Here is a 19515-nt window from a genome sequence, read left to right on the forward strand (position 1 = left end):
ACATGTGTGACACTGACATGCTCAACCGTTTACAGATGCTTTTTTTAAAGAAGTTGTTGCTGTTTGCAACAAAACATTTGGTCTAAATAAAAAAAAAAAATCTGAAGGCCACATTTTTTTCATTCCAAATTCTCTTGTCCTTTGCCATTTTCTGTGTCTTAAGTCAGAGCTGCCTTTCCCTCCCTGCTCCTTCTTTTCCACGAGGTGCTCAGAGGTCCCAGCCCCAGGCTAAGCCTGGTACCACCAGACCTGGTGCCTTGGAGTCATTCGGTCCCAGCACCAGGACCACAGCCCCTGAGAGGCCACCTCCACCATGCTCTGTTTCCATTAAACTGCAGTGAAACACCAAGTCCCACAAGATTTCATTATTGCCTTCCTGGCTTATGAGAGGAATGAAGAGCTTTTCAGAACAGTCCCAGCGAGAAACGTAGTGTTTAGCCTTTTTTGTCCTCACCCCTCTCCACTGCCTGCTGTTGGATGCTCCGTGGCTGTTAGAGTCGTCGATTTGCCGAATCCTCGGCAGTAATCGGGGAGTGAGTTATTCCTGTTCATTAAATGAGCCACTGTGTACACAAATGACATCTGTGCTGAGAAGCTGGAATGGCCTCAGTGCACGGGTGGGGGCTTGTTTGCGGAAAGCAGCTCCTTCCTCAAAAGCTGCTCAGCCAGGCCCCGTCCCCAGCGCTGAATGACCACCTTGACCCAGGGTGACCCATCTGAACGGGCTCTGTGCGAACAAACGGGCTCCTGCTCATCCTTCAGCCCCGCTTTGCTTCTCGGGACAGATGTGAGGACAGATCTTGGCTTGGAAGGGTCAGAAGATGGGGTTATGAACCTCGAGTCCTAAATTCTGCATCAGAGCTGTCCTGTGTCCTGCACAACCACCCCTGTGATGTGACCACACAGTGGGCAGAGCTGCCAGGAGCTTCAGCGGAAAAGTACAGTGGGGAGCCATTGGGAAGGAGGACTCCTCTTCCAGCTTTGTTCTCTGAAACCGTGCTGGACACATGAAATCAGATACAGGGAGAAAAGAAAACGCCTGCAGGACTGTGAAGGTGCGGCTTTAGGGGCATGGGCTGAAAGAAACGGCCTCTTTCAAAATTTCTCATGTGATTGCAACTGAATTTGCAAGAATTAGATAAAGAGCAAAACTAGGACGTTGCGGCAGCTGTGCCCCACCAGCATAAAACTACCAGGAGACCTTGTGGCTTTAGTCAGCTTCAAATAAGAGGCTTCTCTACTGCAACACCGCCCGCTGGAGACACAAACAATGTTTCATGATCTTTGTACATCTGAGTTAAAAAGAAAAGTGCCAAAAGCAGAATCTGCAAAGGAGCAGAGGGGCTCAGTTCACTGGGGCAAGCTGGGAGTGCCGGTGTCTTGTAAGCAAAGAAAAGGGAGAGGGCTTGGGTCAGAACGCACCCCAGTGAGGTTTGGCTGCAGTCTTGTACCCCAGCTTCATTCAGAGGTGAAGGACAGAGAAGCTGCTTTCTCCCAGTCTTGCCCACCACCACCCTGGTATTCAAAGCCGCAGAAAGGACAGCAGAGGGACCCTGCCATCCCCAGAGCTGTGGTGGGAGCTGCACACACCTTTGAGTACCAGACAACAGCAGAGGTTTGACTCCTTGGGGTTCCCCAGCCCTCCATCCCCACACGGATGTCTGTGTGCCGTACCTTCCCCGTCCCACACAGGTCACACAGCTCGCGTCTCTGCTTCAATCTTCTGCTCCCCGTGGAGGTTTTCCAGCTCTTGGGCCTGGGCCACATTCTGTCTGATGGCGATCTCTGGGCCCCCTCCATACAGTGTGCTTAAATAAATCCATGTCTCCTCAGAAATCTGCCCGTAATCAGCACCTGAAAGGGACAACAGTGGTAATCAGATGTGCATCATGACATGAGGGTGTCCTCTTTTCAGCTGCCTCCCTCTGCTCACCCCCAGGAAACACGAGGCACGAGTGGTCCCCACAGCTGCACGGTCCAGACCCACCCAAGCCACAGCCACAGTGGTCCCCACTGGCCCTCTGCAGTGCCACCTGCTGCTGGAAGCCACCGGGGCTCCACGGCAGTGTCACCAGCCGCTGTGGGTCCTGCAGCACCCACCTCATCCTTTCCCAACAGCCCCCAGGCCCTGCCTGACCCCCTCTCACACACGCAGCGACTGAGCTCTGAGAGCCCAGGGACCCAAACCAGGCACTGGGACCCACCAGCCCCGGCAGCTGGGGCTGCACAGCACGCACAGGCCTTACCCTGCTTGACTTGCACGTGGCCGCCTGCTTTTGTGAGAGCAATCTTGCTGTTGTCAATTGGTCCGGGAGGCTCTGCAAGTGAACAGCCGTCAAAAACCACCCTGCTCTCCATGTTCCCCACCAGATTCAGCTCATTTCCTGAGCTATTTCGTTATTTCTGCCCAGCCCTTGGGGACCTGCCCACAGCCTGGCTGGTGCCTGAACTCCCAAGTCATAGTCGAGGGCAGCGGTCACTGAGGAGGTGCCCCTCGCACACAGATGTGTTCCCATTCTGCCTCTCACCCCCCCAGGCCCCAGAGCTCTCTGGCTCCTTACCGTTATCCTTCCCCTTGACAAAGGCTTCCCACTCGCGGAACCACTGCATGCTGATACAGTAGATGACGCTGGGAGACTCCTCGGCCTGGAAAGCCTTGTTCAGCTGGGAGAGCACAGAGCAGACAGGCAGGCAGGGTTTAGTCACTCCTGAGGTCTGGGGAAGCCCCTCCTGTTAACTGTAAGGCAGCCCCGCCATTCTTCAAAAGGACCTCTTGTACTCCCACTGCCTTCCTCACACCATGTTCCTGCTCACTACAGCAGACAGAGGCTAGGATGGTTGCAAACCTGGTGTCTGCATGTCACACACGCAGCGTTATTGTGCTCCAGGTGCCCCTCCCCATGCTGTTAGCGCTGGGGAACCCCTAGGTTGGTCTGGCCCTGCTGTAGATCACGATCTGGATAACAGGGGCAGGGGTTCTCCACTAACTGTGACACATCTCTCCTCCCCACCTCTGCCCTTTGCCGTTGCTTCCAGACGCTTCCCACACGAACCTTGATGAAGGTGTCGATTTCAATTCTCCTGCGTTTGGCCAGCGCTTCGATCTCCACTTGGCAAATGGAGCACACGTACAGGTGGTTCACAGCAGGGCCGCCCCCAAATCTGAGCCCAGAAAGAGAGGGAGGGGAATGGAGAACTGCAGGAGGTTGGAAATGCTTCCAGCCCCGAGTCCTGCAGAGGTGGATTTTACACCATTGGAGGTGGTGCAACTGCAGCCATGTCCTGAATGGAGAGCGCTGCCTTTACTCAGTGAGGGTCACACCATTGCTCTGGGACAGTCCATTGGTATCTCTCATTTTGGTTTAGATTGGGAGGGAGGCTCTACCAAATGCAAGTCTCTGCCAGTCCACAGCAAGTGCTGCACACCTCTGAGGTGGCCTGGGAAGGGATTGTCTCAGTCACTGCCTGAGGTGTGAAACGAAATACAAAACACATTGGGAAGAAGAATGAAATGGCCATATTCACCTGTTGTAGAGGTATTCCCACACGTTCTGGGGCAGGATCACAACCAGGTCATCGATGTAATGGTATTTATTGGGAGGGATCCCTGTGGAGGAAAGGCGAGTGTGAGAGTTAACCAGGGAATTCATTATTGCTGGGAAAAGACACGGATAAAAAAAGGCAGATCTTCCTTGCTGAAAACTCTGATTCCAGAATCTGCTTCCTCTGCGTATGGCAGACAGTCAAGAGCTCATTAACTGTGGATGCTTCTCAATTCACAGCCTCAATTTCTAATCAAGTGCTTTATTTCCAATCGGAGACTTGTAAACAGAGGGCTCCCCAGCATGACGGATGAAGGAGCAGAACAGCACAAGGTGGTATCAGCTCCCTTCAGCCGCACGTGCTCCATTCTCCAAACAAACACCGAAGGCCAACCTTGCTGATAGGGTAACACAGATAAATGCTGCCTTATCTGCTTTTACAGGTTCGTTTTTAAAAACAAAGGGAGAACTGAAAACTGCTGTTTCCCAGCACTACACAACCCTCCAGGCCTGTGAGCAGCAGGACAAGGCGATAATTGTCCCATCTCTCCCCGAGGGCTAGATAATGCCAAAGAAGGGGATCCTACACTGTATCAGGACTACAGCTGGAGCTTTTTAAGGTGTAGTGGAGTTGCTATTCCCAGGTCCAGCAGCACGGCCTTACCTCCATGAGAGCACAGAAAGGTGTGATTGGTGATGGGACCCGGCTCAGCAAAGGTGTTGAATTTATTGAGCCACTCTCGAGAGATGTAGAACTGGAGTAAACTGTGCTCCTTCATGCTGGCAAGGGACACAACCTTCTGACGCTCTCGCACAGCTTCTTCACTGCTTTTCCTTAAGGAGGAAAACATGAGAAAGTAAGCAATTCCTGAAAACTTATCCAAACCCATTTCTAGGTGTTCTGCACCAGCAAGGGCACAGCTCACCTGTAGAACAAGACATAGGCCTCTGCATTCTGCACCACGGTCTCATGGACTTCGGTGACGTACTGGTCGTCAAACTCGTACCACTGGCCGTTGATCACGTTCTGGCAGTAGGCTATGTAATGGCCACCTGGAACAGAGAAAACACAACACTGCTGGGATTCGGAGCCTGCCACAAGTCAGGCCTGGGATAACAGGATTAGCTGCTGGGGAAAAAAAAAAAGGCATAGTTCCTGTTTAGGCAAGTTTGCAGGAGCAGGGGTGCCTGGAAAATACCACCCTGATTTGCCTGCCTTGGAAAGGGCTTCTCAGTGAGAGCGATCATGGGGAAAGGGTTTGAGCCAACCCAGTGGTGAGGCTGAAGTAGCTGCAGGGGATGTACAGAACCTGCTGGCTCACTTCTCAAAGGGCAGAGGCTGAGCGAGCCTGGGAACGGAGGGGGCAGGCCTTAGGCTGCACTTCACCCAGAGCACTCTTCTGCTTTGCTCATACTCATCCCGTTCCTGTTCACCTCTGCCCGTACTCGCAGAAGAGGGACTTACTGCCCGCTGTGCCGTGGTGGCAGATGACCGACAGCAGATCGTAGGTGGTGATCTGGGAGACGCACTCCTTGGCTAGGAAAGGTCGCAGGTCCAGCCCCTCCAAGGGGAAGGAGACGTGGCTGTTGATCTTGAAGGAGTACATCACCTCGTGCCGGAACCGCTTCAAGTGGATGCAAAGAATCTAAAAGACCAAAGACAAAACACCAAAGCGCAGTTTTGCCGTGGGTATTCTGATCCAAAGGACATCTCTGTGCAGCTGATCTCTGCAAGAGTTCTTCGCTTGTCAGTGAGAGTCCTGCTGGCTCATCAGCTTAGATTGGGGAATTCTCTTCTGGTCTGGATACAGAACTTTGCCACCAAACCAAACTGCTATTTCTGTTCTAGCTCTACCCTCCTTACCTCCTCTGAGGCTGCTGAAAGAAAACTGTGAAACAAGGTGCTTGTTCTCACCTCTGGTAGCCGGAGGACTTTGCAGTATTTCACTCCATTCCGCAGTCTGAGGGAGAAAAAGAAACTCACTGTGAGAAATCTCTAAAGCAAAGGGATGCCAAAAGGCAAGGCTGGGTCCTGCTCACTTTGAAATCCAAGACAAATCCTGAATTCCAGCAGCAACAAGACCAGGCTTTTTGAAGCATCCTTCCCACATGAGGCACAGCACGAGCAGTTTGTTGTGCCTCTTCTTTCTGATACAACAGCTCCAGTACTGCTAAGCCACATCCCTGATCAGATCCCTTCTTCCCTTCTTTTCCCCCCAAAGCCAGCACTTTTCCTATCTGCGACCAGCGACCTCTCAGGACCAGAACTCTGGTACAAGGCAAGGCAGGTTTCACACGCCGCTCAGCAGAAGAAACGTCCAGGCAGAGGGCACAGCACAATGTTTGCCAGCAGAACAGAGAAATAAAGTTCCAGAAATACGACACGATACAGATAATGGAAACTTACTTTTTACACCGTTCACAACTGTACATGTTGTCCCCTGCAGACAAAGAGAAGAAAGCCGTGATGCAGTTACTCAGAGCACACAGTGCTGATATGACCACACTTCCATCCCATGCAGACAAACCAGGTTAAGCAACCTCTTGGGGAAGAGATCGAAACAGACACTGCCCTCAGGAAGTGCAGGCAAGAAGAGAATGCAGTCAATTAGCAGGAAAGTGTGCAATTGCCCACCAACACAAGTGAATACAGCAAATTGTTTGAGTCTTCTAGAGCTTCAGGAGTCAACGGAGAAAGCAAAGAAACTAAGACGGCTGAGGAGCCACAGCACACACAACCAACCAACAGCCACATCTGCCCCTTGCTGAGGACGCTCTCACCTGGATTTCCTACCCCGAGCAGGTGGGAAAACTCACTTCTGCTCAGATGCTGAACTGCCGACTTCTGGTACTGCCAGTGTCTGAGTGAAACACTGAGGCAGGAATTCCAGATTTAATCTGACCCCAAAATGCACATGAAATACTCCTCCGTGTGCTTTTCCTTGTTTTGTGCTGTCAGACCCCACTGAAGAGAACTCACCCTTCAACTCATCTGCTGCAAAAAAGGCAGCAAGGCAGTCCTCCAGCGTCACAACAGGACCCCAAAACCAGCTAGGGATACAGGACACCACAAACCTGCAGAAGAGAGGGGATTAGGAGTTATATATAAAATAGCTGGATGCTTTGGTGTACAAAACCCCAAATGAAGGATGGGTTCCTTCTAGCTGTAGGTCCTAAGCTCATCACACATCCCAGAGGAGCAGGGAAAGCCTGATTTTTCTCAGCTGATGTTCCTACTGTCACTGCTCAAACTGGAAATTATTGGGAAAACTACACCAGGAATTAATTTACTCTGGAGGGCCAGACTGAGCTGAAGGCAGAAGTGAGGGGTTATCAGCTGCACAAGAGATCTCAAGGTGCAGGACAGAACTAGAGGATCAGTAGCAACTGGTTTACATGAAAAGGCTCAAAGACCTGAGGTACCCCATGCTGTCATCCACAGATGGTTACAACTGATGTTCTGCTGTAACCACCACTGCTTTAGGGATCGCTGCCTTCCAGCACCGCAGGGCAAACCCCAGAAAAAAGAAGTCGTGCACAGGGAACGCACCTCCGGATATACTCCATGATGAAAGCGATCCAGCCTTGCGAGGCGTAGTTGTCCCCACATGTCCCTGTCTTAGCTGGCACGTTTTGGTAGATGGCAGAGTGCAGCTTGGCCAAGTCCTCCTTCCCTGGGATCGGGAGCGACAGGTCCTGGAACGTCTCCACTGTTGTAGAAACCTGGAAATAGCCAAGAAGAGGAGGTCTGGGTTTCCTGTGCATGTAATGGAGCTGGGACCTTCATGAAATTTACCACTGCTCAGATTGTGTCTAGGCTAAAACCTGAGCTGGCAGCACGAGCAACTCGCTCTGGTTAACTATTCTTCACTGCTGTCAGCAAGATGGCTTTTGTCGTGGTGGTTGTAGCACTGCAATCACTTTTCTAATCTGAATGTGACGTTGCTAGGCCAACTCAGTAACACAGATAAGCAGAGCCCTACAGGGGAATATGATTTCTTGGCAAGGCAGGTTCCTCACACCTCTCCTTCCATCCACCTATCATCATTTCTGCCGCATCCCGCAGTGTTTGGAAATGGGAGCACCATTTCCTAAGGAGAGCTCCCCAAGCTGTGAAGACCGACAGCCACCAGAGGACTCACTCTGTCGCAGGTGAGGCACTGCACCAGGCTGAGAATGGAGCCATCGAAGATGTCCGAAATCACACTGCGGTAACGAAGCTCTTTCTTCTTTTTCCCAGAAGCCTGCATCTGGGCTGAAAGACAGACAAGGAAGCCCCATCGTGTAGCAACTCCTTCCCAGTCTCCTGTCCCAGTGGAGTCACGCAGCCGCACAAGGACACAGGACAAGTGCTGCCCTGCATGTTCAGATGCCACTTGCACACCAGTGGACAGCAGAGCCCATTGTAAGCTGACGTGGAGCACTGCTGCTTCGCGTGGTACAGTACAGGGGAGGCAGCCAACTGAACCAACACAAACGTGCCAGCTCTCAGCAGGCAGAAATTGTCTTACTGGAAATCCTGTTTCCATCCTCTTACTGCACATTTAGAAGCCTGGCCCTGCCACTGACAGTCCCTGCTTTTCTGAGGTCTTGCAGCATTTTGCTCCAAGCTTTACACTTTGTTTCCTCTCCCCCCTCACCTGCCTGTGTACTTTGTCCTTTCCTTCTTTCCCTCTGACATGTACCATGTGTTCCCCAGGTGTCTTGCACAGGAGAGGACTCTCCACAGCAGGGACTGGCCAAACACGCAGTTTTGTTTAATAACAAACCCCCTTCCCCACACACACATGCATGGAGACAAGGGGCTTTTTATGCAGCCAGAACATCTGTGGCTCTGCTGACCTTGGCCAAGGGGCTGGGACAGAGTTGAGCAAAGAATGCCATTACCAAACAGCTGTGGTGGTACAGCAATGCCATTGTGCTTGCAGACTGTGCAATGCTGAGGGATTTCGAGTTGCAATTTGCTTGGGATGAAGAGGCCAGTTTGATAACAACAGAAGCCAGGCTCCACTCTGACGCATAACAACGGTCCCAGCACTGGACTGACATCTGCAGCCTTAATTCTGTTGTTGTGAGCCCAAGATGTCCAGGAGGCAGGAAGCTCTCTCTCGCTAACATCATCTTACAGTTCTCTGGCTCACATGCTGTGAAATTCAAGTCTGGCAGACAAATGTTTACACATCTCCACACTCCCCTAAAGGGACTGAGCTTGTGCCTGGGACTTCATAGCCATTTTATTAATAAGAAACACAGCACGTAGATGCAGGCATGGAAATAATTTCAGGCTCCAAGATAAGAGCATACTAGAACATCTGTTGGGCCCAGAGTGACTACAGGCAGGTCATCTGTTAAGACTTTACCTGCAGGTTTACTGCAGTCTTTGCCTAATACTATTTTAGAAAGCACTGATGTCCAGGGGAATCAGCGCTTCTTCCAAAAGTTAATCAAGGATCATGATGGATTCTTTCTCTCTTCTGTAAATGAACCCCCATGCACTTCACCTCCCAGCACACACTCTTTGCATACCTTTCTTGAGGACGTAGGAAGGTCCGAGCCTGGCAGGACTGGAGCGAGGAGGACTGCTGGAGAGCTTGGAGTGCATTTCATGGTGGACGGGACTGCAGGGGCGCGAGGAGCAGCGCACGTAGGCATCGTTGTCAGGTTCTGTTTGGGAAAATGGGGAGGGAGAAAAGCACTGGTAAAAAACCCAGTTATGAAAGGCAATGCTATTGCAGTCAGTGTCAGCTCTACATTCCTGGATCTTTCCCAGTACGCACGGTTCAGTGCCTATTAACTGTTCTGCTTGCACAGGCTGGCGGATACAGCTCCCTCAGTGCATGGGTAAGAGTGCATACAGAGCTGTACGGAACAGCTAATAATTACATATCAAAAAACAACCCCGCCATTTTTTCACACTTATGACTAATTAGGTTTTGCAGCTTGCTCCTATATCCCTAATCCACATAAACAGCACTGCTGCCTTCAGCGCCAGTTGGCAGCGTAAGACTCTTACATAAAGAAGTGTTGAAAGATCGGATATGCTCAGTCTGAGGTGACTCCACACCTACGTCTTAACTGCTGCTCTTTTCCCCGAGACACAGAAATGCACAAACTGTGCCTCTCCCTTTTCTCTCCACAAAGCCCACAGTCCAACACTAACAAATACCTCCTTCCACGCCTTTTCCGTAGCTAATATTTCCCCAGGCAGGCCTGTCAGATAAAGTACTGTAAACATGCAAACCCCCTTTTTGTTTTTAATTAGGAAAAGGCATAAACACAGTGTTTTGGCCAAGGCAGCTATCACTGCTTTCAAGACACAGCCTTCACTCAGCTTCATAGCACTTCGGCCCAGCTAAGCACCTCTCTGGCTCACGTGTTAACATTTTCTTGCAGAAGCAATTGTGGCAAAACTACTGCCAGGACACTGAGGAAAATCTTGGCTGCAAAATCTCTTGAGACCCATAGAAGGAACAGTCACATTATGTGCTGTTTGCCACTGCACTACAACACTGTCCCTGTGTGGGATAACATCTTCTCACAACTAGACTGGAGGTGTGTACCTGGTGTCCGACACGGGCTGGCAGGACGGGGAGCTGGCAGCATCTCCGGTGAGGCTCTGCCATCAACCGGCATCATGGTAGTGTCAACATCTGCATCCTCATCCACCTGCTCCGAGTTGCTGCGCCGATGGCCGCAGGAGAACTTCCTGTCCTTCATCCTCTCCTTCTCGGAGATCCCTCTCCCTGCTTCATCCGGGATCAACAGCTCTGTCTCTGCCAGGGAGCTGCTGCCCATGCCCGCTGTGGTCCGGCTCTGACCATCTTCCCCCCTGTCACTGCTGGAGTCACAGGAGAGGAACTCGTCCTCCGAAGGACTTCGGTCACCCTCTCGCTTGTCGTCCTGGTCATTGGTATCCAAATCCCTCGTCTCTGCTACAACTGGTTCCTTCAGCTCTTCGTGAAGCTGATCCATCAGGCACCGCAGGAACTCCTGAGTGTCCTGAAAACCAGAAGCAGTTCCATGTCAGTATCCAAAAATGGGGCAAATGAGAAGGGCAAAAGAGGAGACTCCATTCACAGCCTCTTTCAATGCTGCCCACAAGGGTTAGCCACCTCTGCAACACAAGGAGACCCTACTAAAGCTGAGTACTGTGGAGATGTACCAAGAAGCCTGTCTGCTACATAAATGTTTTTAACTTCTAAATGATAAAAGGGCCAATGTTTATCTGAACATCATCAGCCGAAAGACACTGAAAAGCCAGAGCACGGCCACAGCATGCAAACCATGAGCACATTTATCAAGAGGTACCACTGATAAGAGGAGAAAGACAAGGAGGAGCCTAATGAAGACAGCAGGCCACAGAGAACAGACTCTTACCCACAGAACGAATCTAACGAACACTGACTTCTGCTCATGGCAATCCCTCTCTTAAATAGGGCAGATTAAAATCTTTAATAAGTAGGGAATGGGACCAGAAACCAAAGACTATACAGTCAAAATGCAAGCTCCCGCATTCATAATACATGGTAAAAGAGCTGATGCTTTGGCTTCAAAAGACCTGCTGGAAAGTAACTTCATGTTTTGACAGCTCCAGAAAGCTAATTATGATGTTTCTGTTATTTTAGGGAAGTTTGGCTTTTAGCCTGCCCTGTCTTCCTTTCAACTTTATCTCTTTACAGCTAAGCGTTTTCCAGTCCAACGTACTTCACATCAAAGATGAAGAAGTTCTTTCATTAATCATTATTTTTATCCTTTGTTTTGATTTCCTGTCACTATCACAGTTTAGATGTACTGTCACCTCTCTTGTAAAATTTCTAATCATAGTTTGATGTTTACATTTTACTCTGAAGAATAAACACAAGATAAAAACTTCAAAGACAATAAAGGATACTATCTTTAAATAAGATTTAGTTTGCTGTAATTCCCTAGAAAAAGAATACAGAACATTCATATATTTAACTTTTTAGGACAGATTTATCCAGGTTTGCCAGCTCTGACATGAATAAATAATACCTAACCCTCATACAGAATGTATCAGTAGATCTCAAAGCTCTTTGTAAAGGAGGTGATCATCCCAACGGCAGAGGTGAGAGAGCTGACACAGGAAAATGCATGGATTTGGTACCAGCAAATGAGAGGCAGAGCCTGGCAGAGAACCCAGGGCTCTTCAGTCCCACCTGAGTGCTCTGTCAGCAATACTGACACAAAATGGGCATAACCCCTGAACTCAGGCTCTGAACCCAAGCACCGCCACTGCAGGAAGAAAAATCCCCCATCTTTGGAATATCGGTGTGTTTGTGTGGAGGCCCCACCTGCTGTGCATAGCCTCGGAACATGGGGTTGACGAGTTTAATTCCGTGGGAGAGGCTGCTGGGAACAACGTAACTCGGGCTGTGCGGATACAGGAAAAAAACATGAAGTAGTTAGTTTGCTTACCAGGCCTGGAGCCAGTTTGTGTAATAAGCCAGAGCACAGGGTGTGGTTACCAGTTAAAGAGGACAAAAGATAATTAATGCACCTGCAAAGCCTGAGCATATATTTGTCTATTAGCTGGGTGACACACGAATCAAGAGACAGAAAACGTCTCTCAGTCATTTCAGTCTGTCCTGTCAGAGAGAATCTGCCCTGGAGCACATTTAACTTCAAGCTCTGTCCATGCTTTGATTCTTGCCAGAGCAGGGTTTTGTGATCAGTGACTTGGCTTGATTTTGCAGCACCACGTGTGTCTCGAAATCTGGGTGGGCTGGCCACACAGTACACAAGGTAAATCAAAAGCAATATTAAAATGACATCGTAGTGGTTCAAAGTCTACAGTCTTCTCTTCAGAAAGACAGCTCACTTGTGCTCTGTATCTTACTTAGCCCTTTTTAGCAACTAACACAAAACGAACATGCAGTGCCATTTAGATTCTAGTTTGATTTTTTCCAACTGCTTGCACAGAGCAGACATCTTCAGATTTAGGCAGGGCTGCATTACTTACACTGTCCTTTGAACTGGTCTAGAATTTGAACTGATAGCAAACATTTCCCAAAACATCACCTGCATTCTCCACTCTCTTTGGTAAAAATCTCTGTATCAGTTTTCCCATCCAAATCATCAGTCCCTGTGCTAATCAAGAGCAGTGCGATTAAGTGCTGGTCACTCCATGCAGAATACTCAGAAACAGCCATGAGTATTCCCTTCCTCCACCATTTTTTCTTCATTGCCAACAGGGAAGCTATATTAAAAAATATCTTCCTTTAAAAAAATGACATTATTAAGAATGTATTATTTTCACTGACATCAACATGGATATTTTATCACCAGTAGCAGGATATGGGATTTCATCAATATGGGAGAACCCTCGCATACCCATCTACGTAGGCTTTGAACTGTCTGCCTTAGACAATGCACTTATCTCTGAAAATTAAATTTCCTCTTTGCTGATGCCAGACTTCAGAACCAACATAAGCACGAAACCCGTTCAGATTAGATTAGGCAGTGACCACTCACCGTTTCTTATGCCAAACCTCAGACACCAACTTCTGGTAACTTTTGCACAGTGCTGGTTTCTTATCCGTACGGACCAGTCCACCACACTCCAGAAAAAACTGTGTGAGAGGCGGGCTGCAAGAAAAGAGAATCATTCAGTGCATAGAAATTTCTGCTCTGCTTCTATTTAAGGGCTTATCAAAACCTAAATGCATGCCTTTTGGAAAACAGGCTGAAGGTACTGGTTTGGAATCGGGAGAAGTGATTCCAGATGCAGACTTGACTCCTAACTTGAAACAAATGAAAAAGGCTGATCTGAATCTGTTCCCAGTACAGAGAAGAGATCCTGAAATTACTTCTCAGCAGGATGGCTAGAGAATATTTTAGGATATAGTTTGTTAGAATGGCATCACTGGGGAGAATAAAGAGATGTGACATGCCTGCCCATGCGGTAAACAGATTTCTGTCACATTAGAAATGATGAAGTTTTACTTCGAGCACTCACGCAAACACAAGTCCCGTCCATAGCCACAGGTTGGCTATTCGCTCTGTTTCCTACTGGTAAACTTCTGTAGCCCTAAACAAGCACTAAGTTTTCTGCACCTCATCTGGCTGATTTATCTTTGCATGACTCATAAAGGTCTCGGAGCAGCGGTGCCATCTCCGATATTTCGCGAAGTCCAGTAAAGACTCTACTGCAAGGCCCTAATGCCTACCAGTTAGAGAGAGCCTGAAGTGCTGCATTCATGTAGCAGGAGTTCCCAAGATTTTTCATTCCAGTAAGGCCTAAAGCACAAACAAGAGAGGCATGAAACACTTTCCAGAAGTGCTGTGTTCTACATTCCTCCCCAAAGGAGAGGGAATTCAGCCCTTTCCAGGCAGTCTCCATACTCTGCTCCCAGGAACCTCTCAGTGCAGGTCCTACAGTTTGCAGATTTGCCCTCACAGCCCTTTCCTCAGCTCCATGCAGAGTTACCTCTTGGTTTCAAATCATCGTCCTCTGATTCAGATTCGCCTTCATCAGCCACTGCAATTGGAACAGCTTTCAGAGGGTGAGCAGGCAATGGAGAATCCTAGATTAGAGACAGAGAAATAAGCAGCAGTGCTTATAAGCCTGCAATAAAAGATGAGTTGTGAGAGATATTATCTTTCACATAAATTGAGCCACCAGACTTTAAAAAAAAACCACTTTGAAGAGAGAATAACCAGTTGCGCTGTCTACCCTTCTCATTAGTGCAAGGAGGGAGTGAAAATAGTGCCATTACTGCTTCCAGTGCACAAGATAAGAGAGGCATCAGGAATACGCAGCAGTGCCACAAGTACGTGTGTTTCGGGTCTGACAGCTAAAATTTCCATGAGCTGCACACTGAAAGTGAAGATGTGACAGCTGTTGTGGTTCCTCCCAGAAACAGACGCCTCGTGGAAGAGGCTAGGAAAGGTTAAAAATAATGGATAAAATAGAATGGATATTCAAGTTATCTGGAAATCTTCTTGCTGGGAGATCCTATAAGGCAAGGCTGCGGGTCCTCTGGCCACAGGCAGCCACTTTCAGCGGAAGAGGTCCTATCGCAAGAAAAGCCTGGACCATAATGGAAATCTCTTGGCTAATTTTGCAGCAGGTAAACAAAAACCCTGCCAAGCATTCAGCCCTGCCACCTGTGCCACCAACCCACCGGTTCAGTGAACTTCACTGGCGGGGACTGGGTGTGCGTTGCCAGCCGCTGGTCCAGGAACACCTCCTTTTCGCACGCGTAACACCAGACGCGGAACGTGGTCAGATTCACCGTCAGGTTGTGCTTTTTGGCCTAGAAATGAAAAGGTGAAATAATGAATCTCATTGGACAGCTGGCTCAAGTTGAAACACTGGATTACCAGAACTGGGTAGAGAAGGGTCAGGTAATGGGAAAAACCCAACTCTCTTAAGATGGACAAGAGAGAAAAGCTCACCTGTGCATGAAGGGTGCTGTGGTCAGCAAAGGACTCCCCACAGCCAACATACGGACAACCAATCTGGTGACAGGAAAGAGCAAAAGTACAGTGAGCCCATCAAATCAGAGCCTTCACAAAACAGTCTGCAACTCCAGTCTCACCAGCAGCTGCAACTTCAGGATTGATCTTGCCAGTTTTCTAACCTGCTTTTTAGTCAGGGCCCAGGATAAGATGGAAAATTGGGATGGACTGATTTAAGAAAGAAAACCTGGAATCAGGTTTTCACTCACATAAAGGCTCTGTTCCAAGACAACAGCTCCAATGGGCAGCTCATTTGAGCCGTCTCAAAATGTCTGGGCATTCCAGTGTAAAAATAAACCGCCCCTGCCCGCCCGCATGCCCTCGTCACTCCTTTCCCCCTCGCTGCCCTGAGCAACGTCTCCCGAGGCCTCACACCCTTCACAGTCGCCAGCAGACGCAGGACCCAGCCACCAGTCAGTGCTGGGCATTTCATTCATTCCTACTGGGACTACCAGGGGCAATCACCCATGAGCAGTGAACTGTTACCTCCCGGCATATTCCAACAGCGTTAGCATTTAATCTAGGGAGTCTTTTCCCTGGCATCGATCAAAAAACAGTCGATAGTTCTACTGTGAACTCCCTCTTCGATTCCCACTCTCTTTCTTTTTTTCAGTACAATTCTTTTTAAAAAAATTACATTAAAGAGAAGTCCCGCCATATCATGCACACAAATAGCAAGCCATTTTTACCTGAAGACAAGCCCAGAGATTTGGTCCCACAGCTCCACAAGACTGGCAAGTTCCCTGCATATTCATGACAAAAGAAGGTTTGTTTGCTTGGTTGGTTTTTAAGTAACCTAGTCCTTCCCGAGGGGGAAACTCCTCTAGAAAACAGGCCTTGCCAACCTGCAGCTCACAGCATTTCATTTCTTACTATCAGATTTCCAACTAAATACATGCTTTGCAGCATTTTAGCTAAGTGACACACTTGAGCAGGATAAAATGTCAGAGAGAAACAGATCAGATGGGGTTGGCAAAGGCTGACTTTATGGGATACGTGCAGGGTACATCAGCATTGGAAGAAGGGCTTCTGCCTCTCCTCTATGGAGACAGGCAGTGTTTTCTTTAAGAAAGCAAGCATGCAAACCCATGCACAATGGCTAACAGGGAAAGGACAGACAACCAGACCACCCCATACCTTGGATTTGAGCAGCAGATCATCCCGGGTCACCTCTCCTATGGAATCCAGGTGAGGGCAGATGTCTCTTGTGTCCCCCATTTTCACCAACGCTCACCTGCAGGAGGTGTTTTCCTAGGACAAGAAAGGGCAGTTCCTTTCATTACATGTCAGGTTTGCTCACAGATTGTAAGAAGGTAAATTAGCTTGTTTTGTACATTAGAGATGATGATATCCATCTTCAAGGTTCAGAGATCAAAACAAACAAATCTGGAGCCAGTGATACGAGCGAGCCCAGTTCTGAGCCATTGTTGGGCGGCTGCATTGTGGTATCGCTGGTGAGCAAGGAAGGCAGCGGGGAGGAGAGGGAAACACGAAGAAAGCTCATAATCTGTGCAGTGAGGCAGTGTGCTCAGCACAGCTGCTGGCTCGGTGTCAGGTATGGGGATGGATTTGCTGTAGCCTCAAAAGTAAACAGCAGTACAGTAACCTACCAACCACCGCTTCTTAAAACTCCCAGACCGGATCACGTAGCATCTCTGAACGATGCAGAGGCCTACAGCAATAAATTAAAACTCCCATTTACTCATACGTGCTTTACACACATCACTGGTGCTGTATACCAGGAATACTCTACTCCATGAACCCGCCTCGACTGCCAAGCTACACTTCCCCCTCAGAAACCTGGGTGTTCTGTGCTAGCTCTGCAGGTAGGGTGGGAAACCAAAATACGGTGATGTGAACCGACTTCCTCTTGCCAAACACGCAGCATGGAGAGATACAAATCTAATTAGCTTGTCTGCATGAAACTTAGATTAAAAGTGAAAGGGTGCTGCAGCCCAAGACACCCGTATTTAGCCTGTGGTGTCTGGGGGCTTCATACTGTGCTGGTCTGAACCTAACATGTAGGTATTATAGTACTTTATCAAACCTTAAAAATATGATTACTGTAGTAAATCAAGCTGGGCAAGAGGGAATTAGACTTAAATGATCTGTACCACAGATAACCAGTCTTCAGTCTCTGAGGAATTTCATAGATTTTCAACAATACGAGCCACAGAACTCTGACTGTACGACATGGAGCACTCTGTTCCACCCAGCTCATACATCCCAGTGCCCCAAGTACAGAGGATTTCATAGCTGCACGCTTACGAGCACAATAAACACTTTCATGGTGGTCCACGGGTATGTGAAAGACTTTAAACATGTCTTGGTAACACACAGCCATAAAAAATAATATGAAAAGAGTTTGTGTTTCTTAAGCATAGTTTAAGTAACCTCACTTGTGGCTGCTTAAAAGAAAAAAAAATAAAGACAAGTGATATCAACAACACAGACCAGGATTCAAAATATTACGATTGGCTGGAAATGAAGCAGACATGAAAAGCCCACGTCATTACAAAAAAGAAGTGGAAAAATCTGGTGAACTGGGAGCTGACAGCTCCAGCAGCACGGTTGCTACACTCTGCGGTTTTCACATTTTGAGGACATTTGAAAGAATTCCCAGTGTTATCTGGTCTGAATCACTGGCAGTGGGAAGAGGAGAAAAAAGAAGGATAGACGAGTAAGCCACATCAGCAACACCTATCCTGGGAGCTGCAAAGCTTGCCTAGCACCTTGCCTTGGCAGAAGAAAACCTCAAGGATAATTTTATAACGACGTTTTTTTCAGCACTCTTTGGAACTGAATAATCTGAAGTGCAGGGGCAAAGCAAAACTGGAGGGGGAAGAAATCGTATTTGCATGCTAGAAAACACAACAGTGATTGTAATCAGGATCTCGAGAACCTGTGAAGAGATGCTTAACAACAGCTGAGCAATTTCATGCAGCTTCACAGAGAAGCAAAATAGTGTCGTGTAATGCACGTTCATTTAAGACAAGTGACAAGAGCGCAGTATCTCTGACTAACACCTAAAACTGGGACATTTTCAGGCTCCGAGTCCCTTCATCAAAACCACCCCCTCTTCCCAAATGCATCACCTGGTCCAATGAAAAAACAAAACAAACCCAAACCAAACAGAGCAATGCCGTGTTTGCTATTTCACCTTCCTTGATTTCTTATCCCTTTCCCAGAAAACCTAATAAATAAAACATTGTTTTTAAATTAACTCCAGACCCCTTAATCTTCAGCTTCAGCTAACTGGGAACCGGTTTTGGAGCACACTGTATTCAGTGCAGTGTGGATGTGGCTGGTTTTAGCCCATTCTGTGGGACCACCCCTCTACTCAAAATTACAACTGTGCCTTTCAACTTTCCAGCACCGAGATGCTGATCTGCCCACCTAGGGCTTCCCTTTTTGAACAAACCAGGGAAAAACTCATTTTCACCTCTCAGCCCTGCCTGGAAGCACCAGAAAAGATCCGAGTCATAACTGTTCAGATGGAGGTACTCGATCCCCGCCTTCCAAAAACCCAGCCCTGCCTGAAACCACCAGAAAAGATCCGAGTCATAACTGTTCAGATGGAGGTACTCGATCCCCGCCTTCCAAAAACTCTGCCCAGAGAGCTTTAGCTGGCACGCACAGCTCTCCAACGCTGCTCAGGAAACCAGGAATTGAATAAAAGCACTGCAAGAAAGCTTAACTGTGCTTGACAAAAAGTACTGCGTGTGATGGGAAAAAAAGTTACCTCAAAACAAGTCCTCCAGCCTGTCTTTCTCAAGCACCACAGTACACGAACATGTCAGAACAATTCCACTGGAACTGCAACCTACTTTCAGTTGCTTAAATTGCTGCCAAACTCACTGCCTCTGCCTTCCACAGTAACACGGTTCTCAGGCTTTGGTTTTGGGTTTTTTTTTTGCTTAAAACAACAGCGTGGTTTTGTACCAAAGCTAGAGCCAGCTGTCAAGAATTTCAGACAGATGCAGATTCACCGTCTGCAGGGCAACTGCTTGTTCAAGTGAAAGAAACCCGAGCACTGTTCAGCTGCAAAACAAGTACCAGGTCTGCTCGCTCATCTTGCATAACCTGCCAAGATAAATGAGGATCTGCAGCTGATCTTAGCGGCATTTCACACGCCAGGTAATGAAGAAAGAAAGATTTACTGAACTGCCCTACTGACAAGGAAGAACCAAAAACCAGCTGCTTTGGACTCTGAGCTGAACGTTTGCATCACGTACTGGAGAGGCGTTTTATGTAGAACAGGCAAAGGAGACCAGGTTTTAACACAGATTTATTACTGGAGGTCACAATACGACGGCACACGTAGAGATTTAGCTTTTAAGAAAAAAAAGCTCCTTCGGGAACACCCCCTCGCCCTGCTACGTCGCTCCTTAAGCGCAGCAAACCCCCAAATTACAAGTCCTCTCCTAAGAGGCACTACAACTGTTACGCACGAGTGAAGTTTGATGTAAATATCTCTGCACACCCCCGGACT

The 19515-nt window shown here is 48.3% G+C and overlaps 1 protein-coding gene across 1 annotated transcript; it reads right to left on the minus strand.

Annotated features, from left to right (window-relative positions):
- Window positions 1-1693: 1693 nt before the first annotated feature.
- On the minus strand, window positions 1694-16241 carry USP20 (ubiquitin specific peptidase 20). The gene is made up of 23 exons (XM_010180990.1): window positions 16161-16241; window positions 15713-15766; window positions 14961-15023; window positions 14687-14818; window positions 13990-14086; window positions 13730-13799; window positions 13035-13148; window positions 11855-11933; window positions 10103-10541; window positions 9069-9206; window positions 7685-7797; window positions 7093-7265; window positions 6523-6617; window positions 5950-5983; window positions 5458-5503; window positions 5008-5188; window positions 4469-4595; window positions 4207-4376; window positions 3526-3607; window positions 3054-3162; window positions 2562-2664; window positions 2247-2318; window positions 1694-1854 (listed from the first exon to the last, which is right to left on the minus strand). The coding sequence occupies exons 1-23, from the start codon at window positions 16239-16241 to the stop codon at window positions 1694-1696; spliced, it is 2733 nt and encodes a 910-aa protein (XP_010179292.1).
- Window positions 16242-19515: the final 3274 nt, after the last annotated feature.

Source organism: Mesitornis unicolor, unplaced genomic scaffold, assembly GCF_000695765.1.
Source record: "Mesitornis unicolor isolate BGI_N332 unplaced genomic scaffold, ASM69576v1 scaffold20663, whole genome shotgun sequence".
In the NCBI taxonomy this organism is placed as follows: Eukaryota; Metazoa; Chordata; class Aves; order Mesitornithiformes; family Mesitornithidae; genus Mesitornis; species Mesitornis unicolor.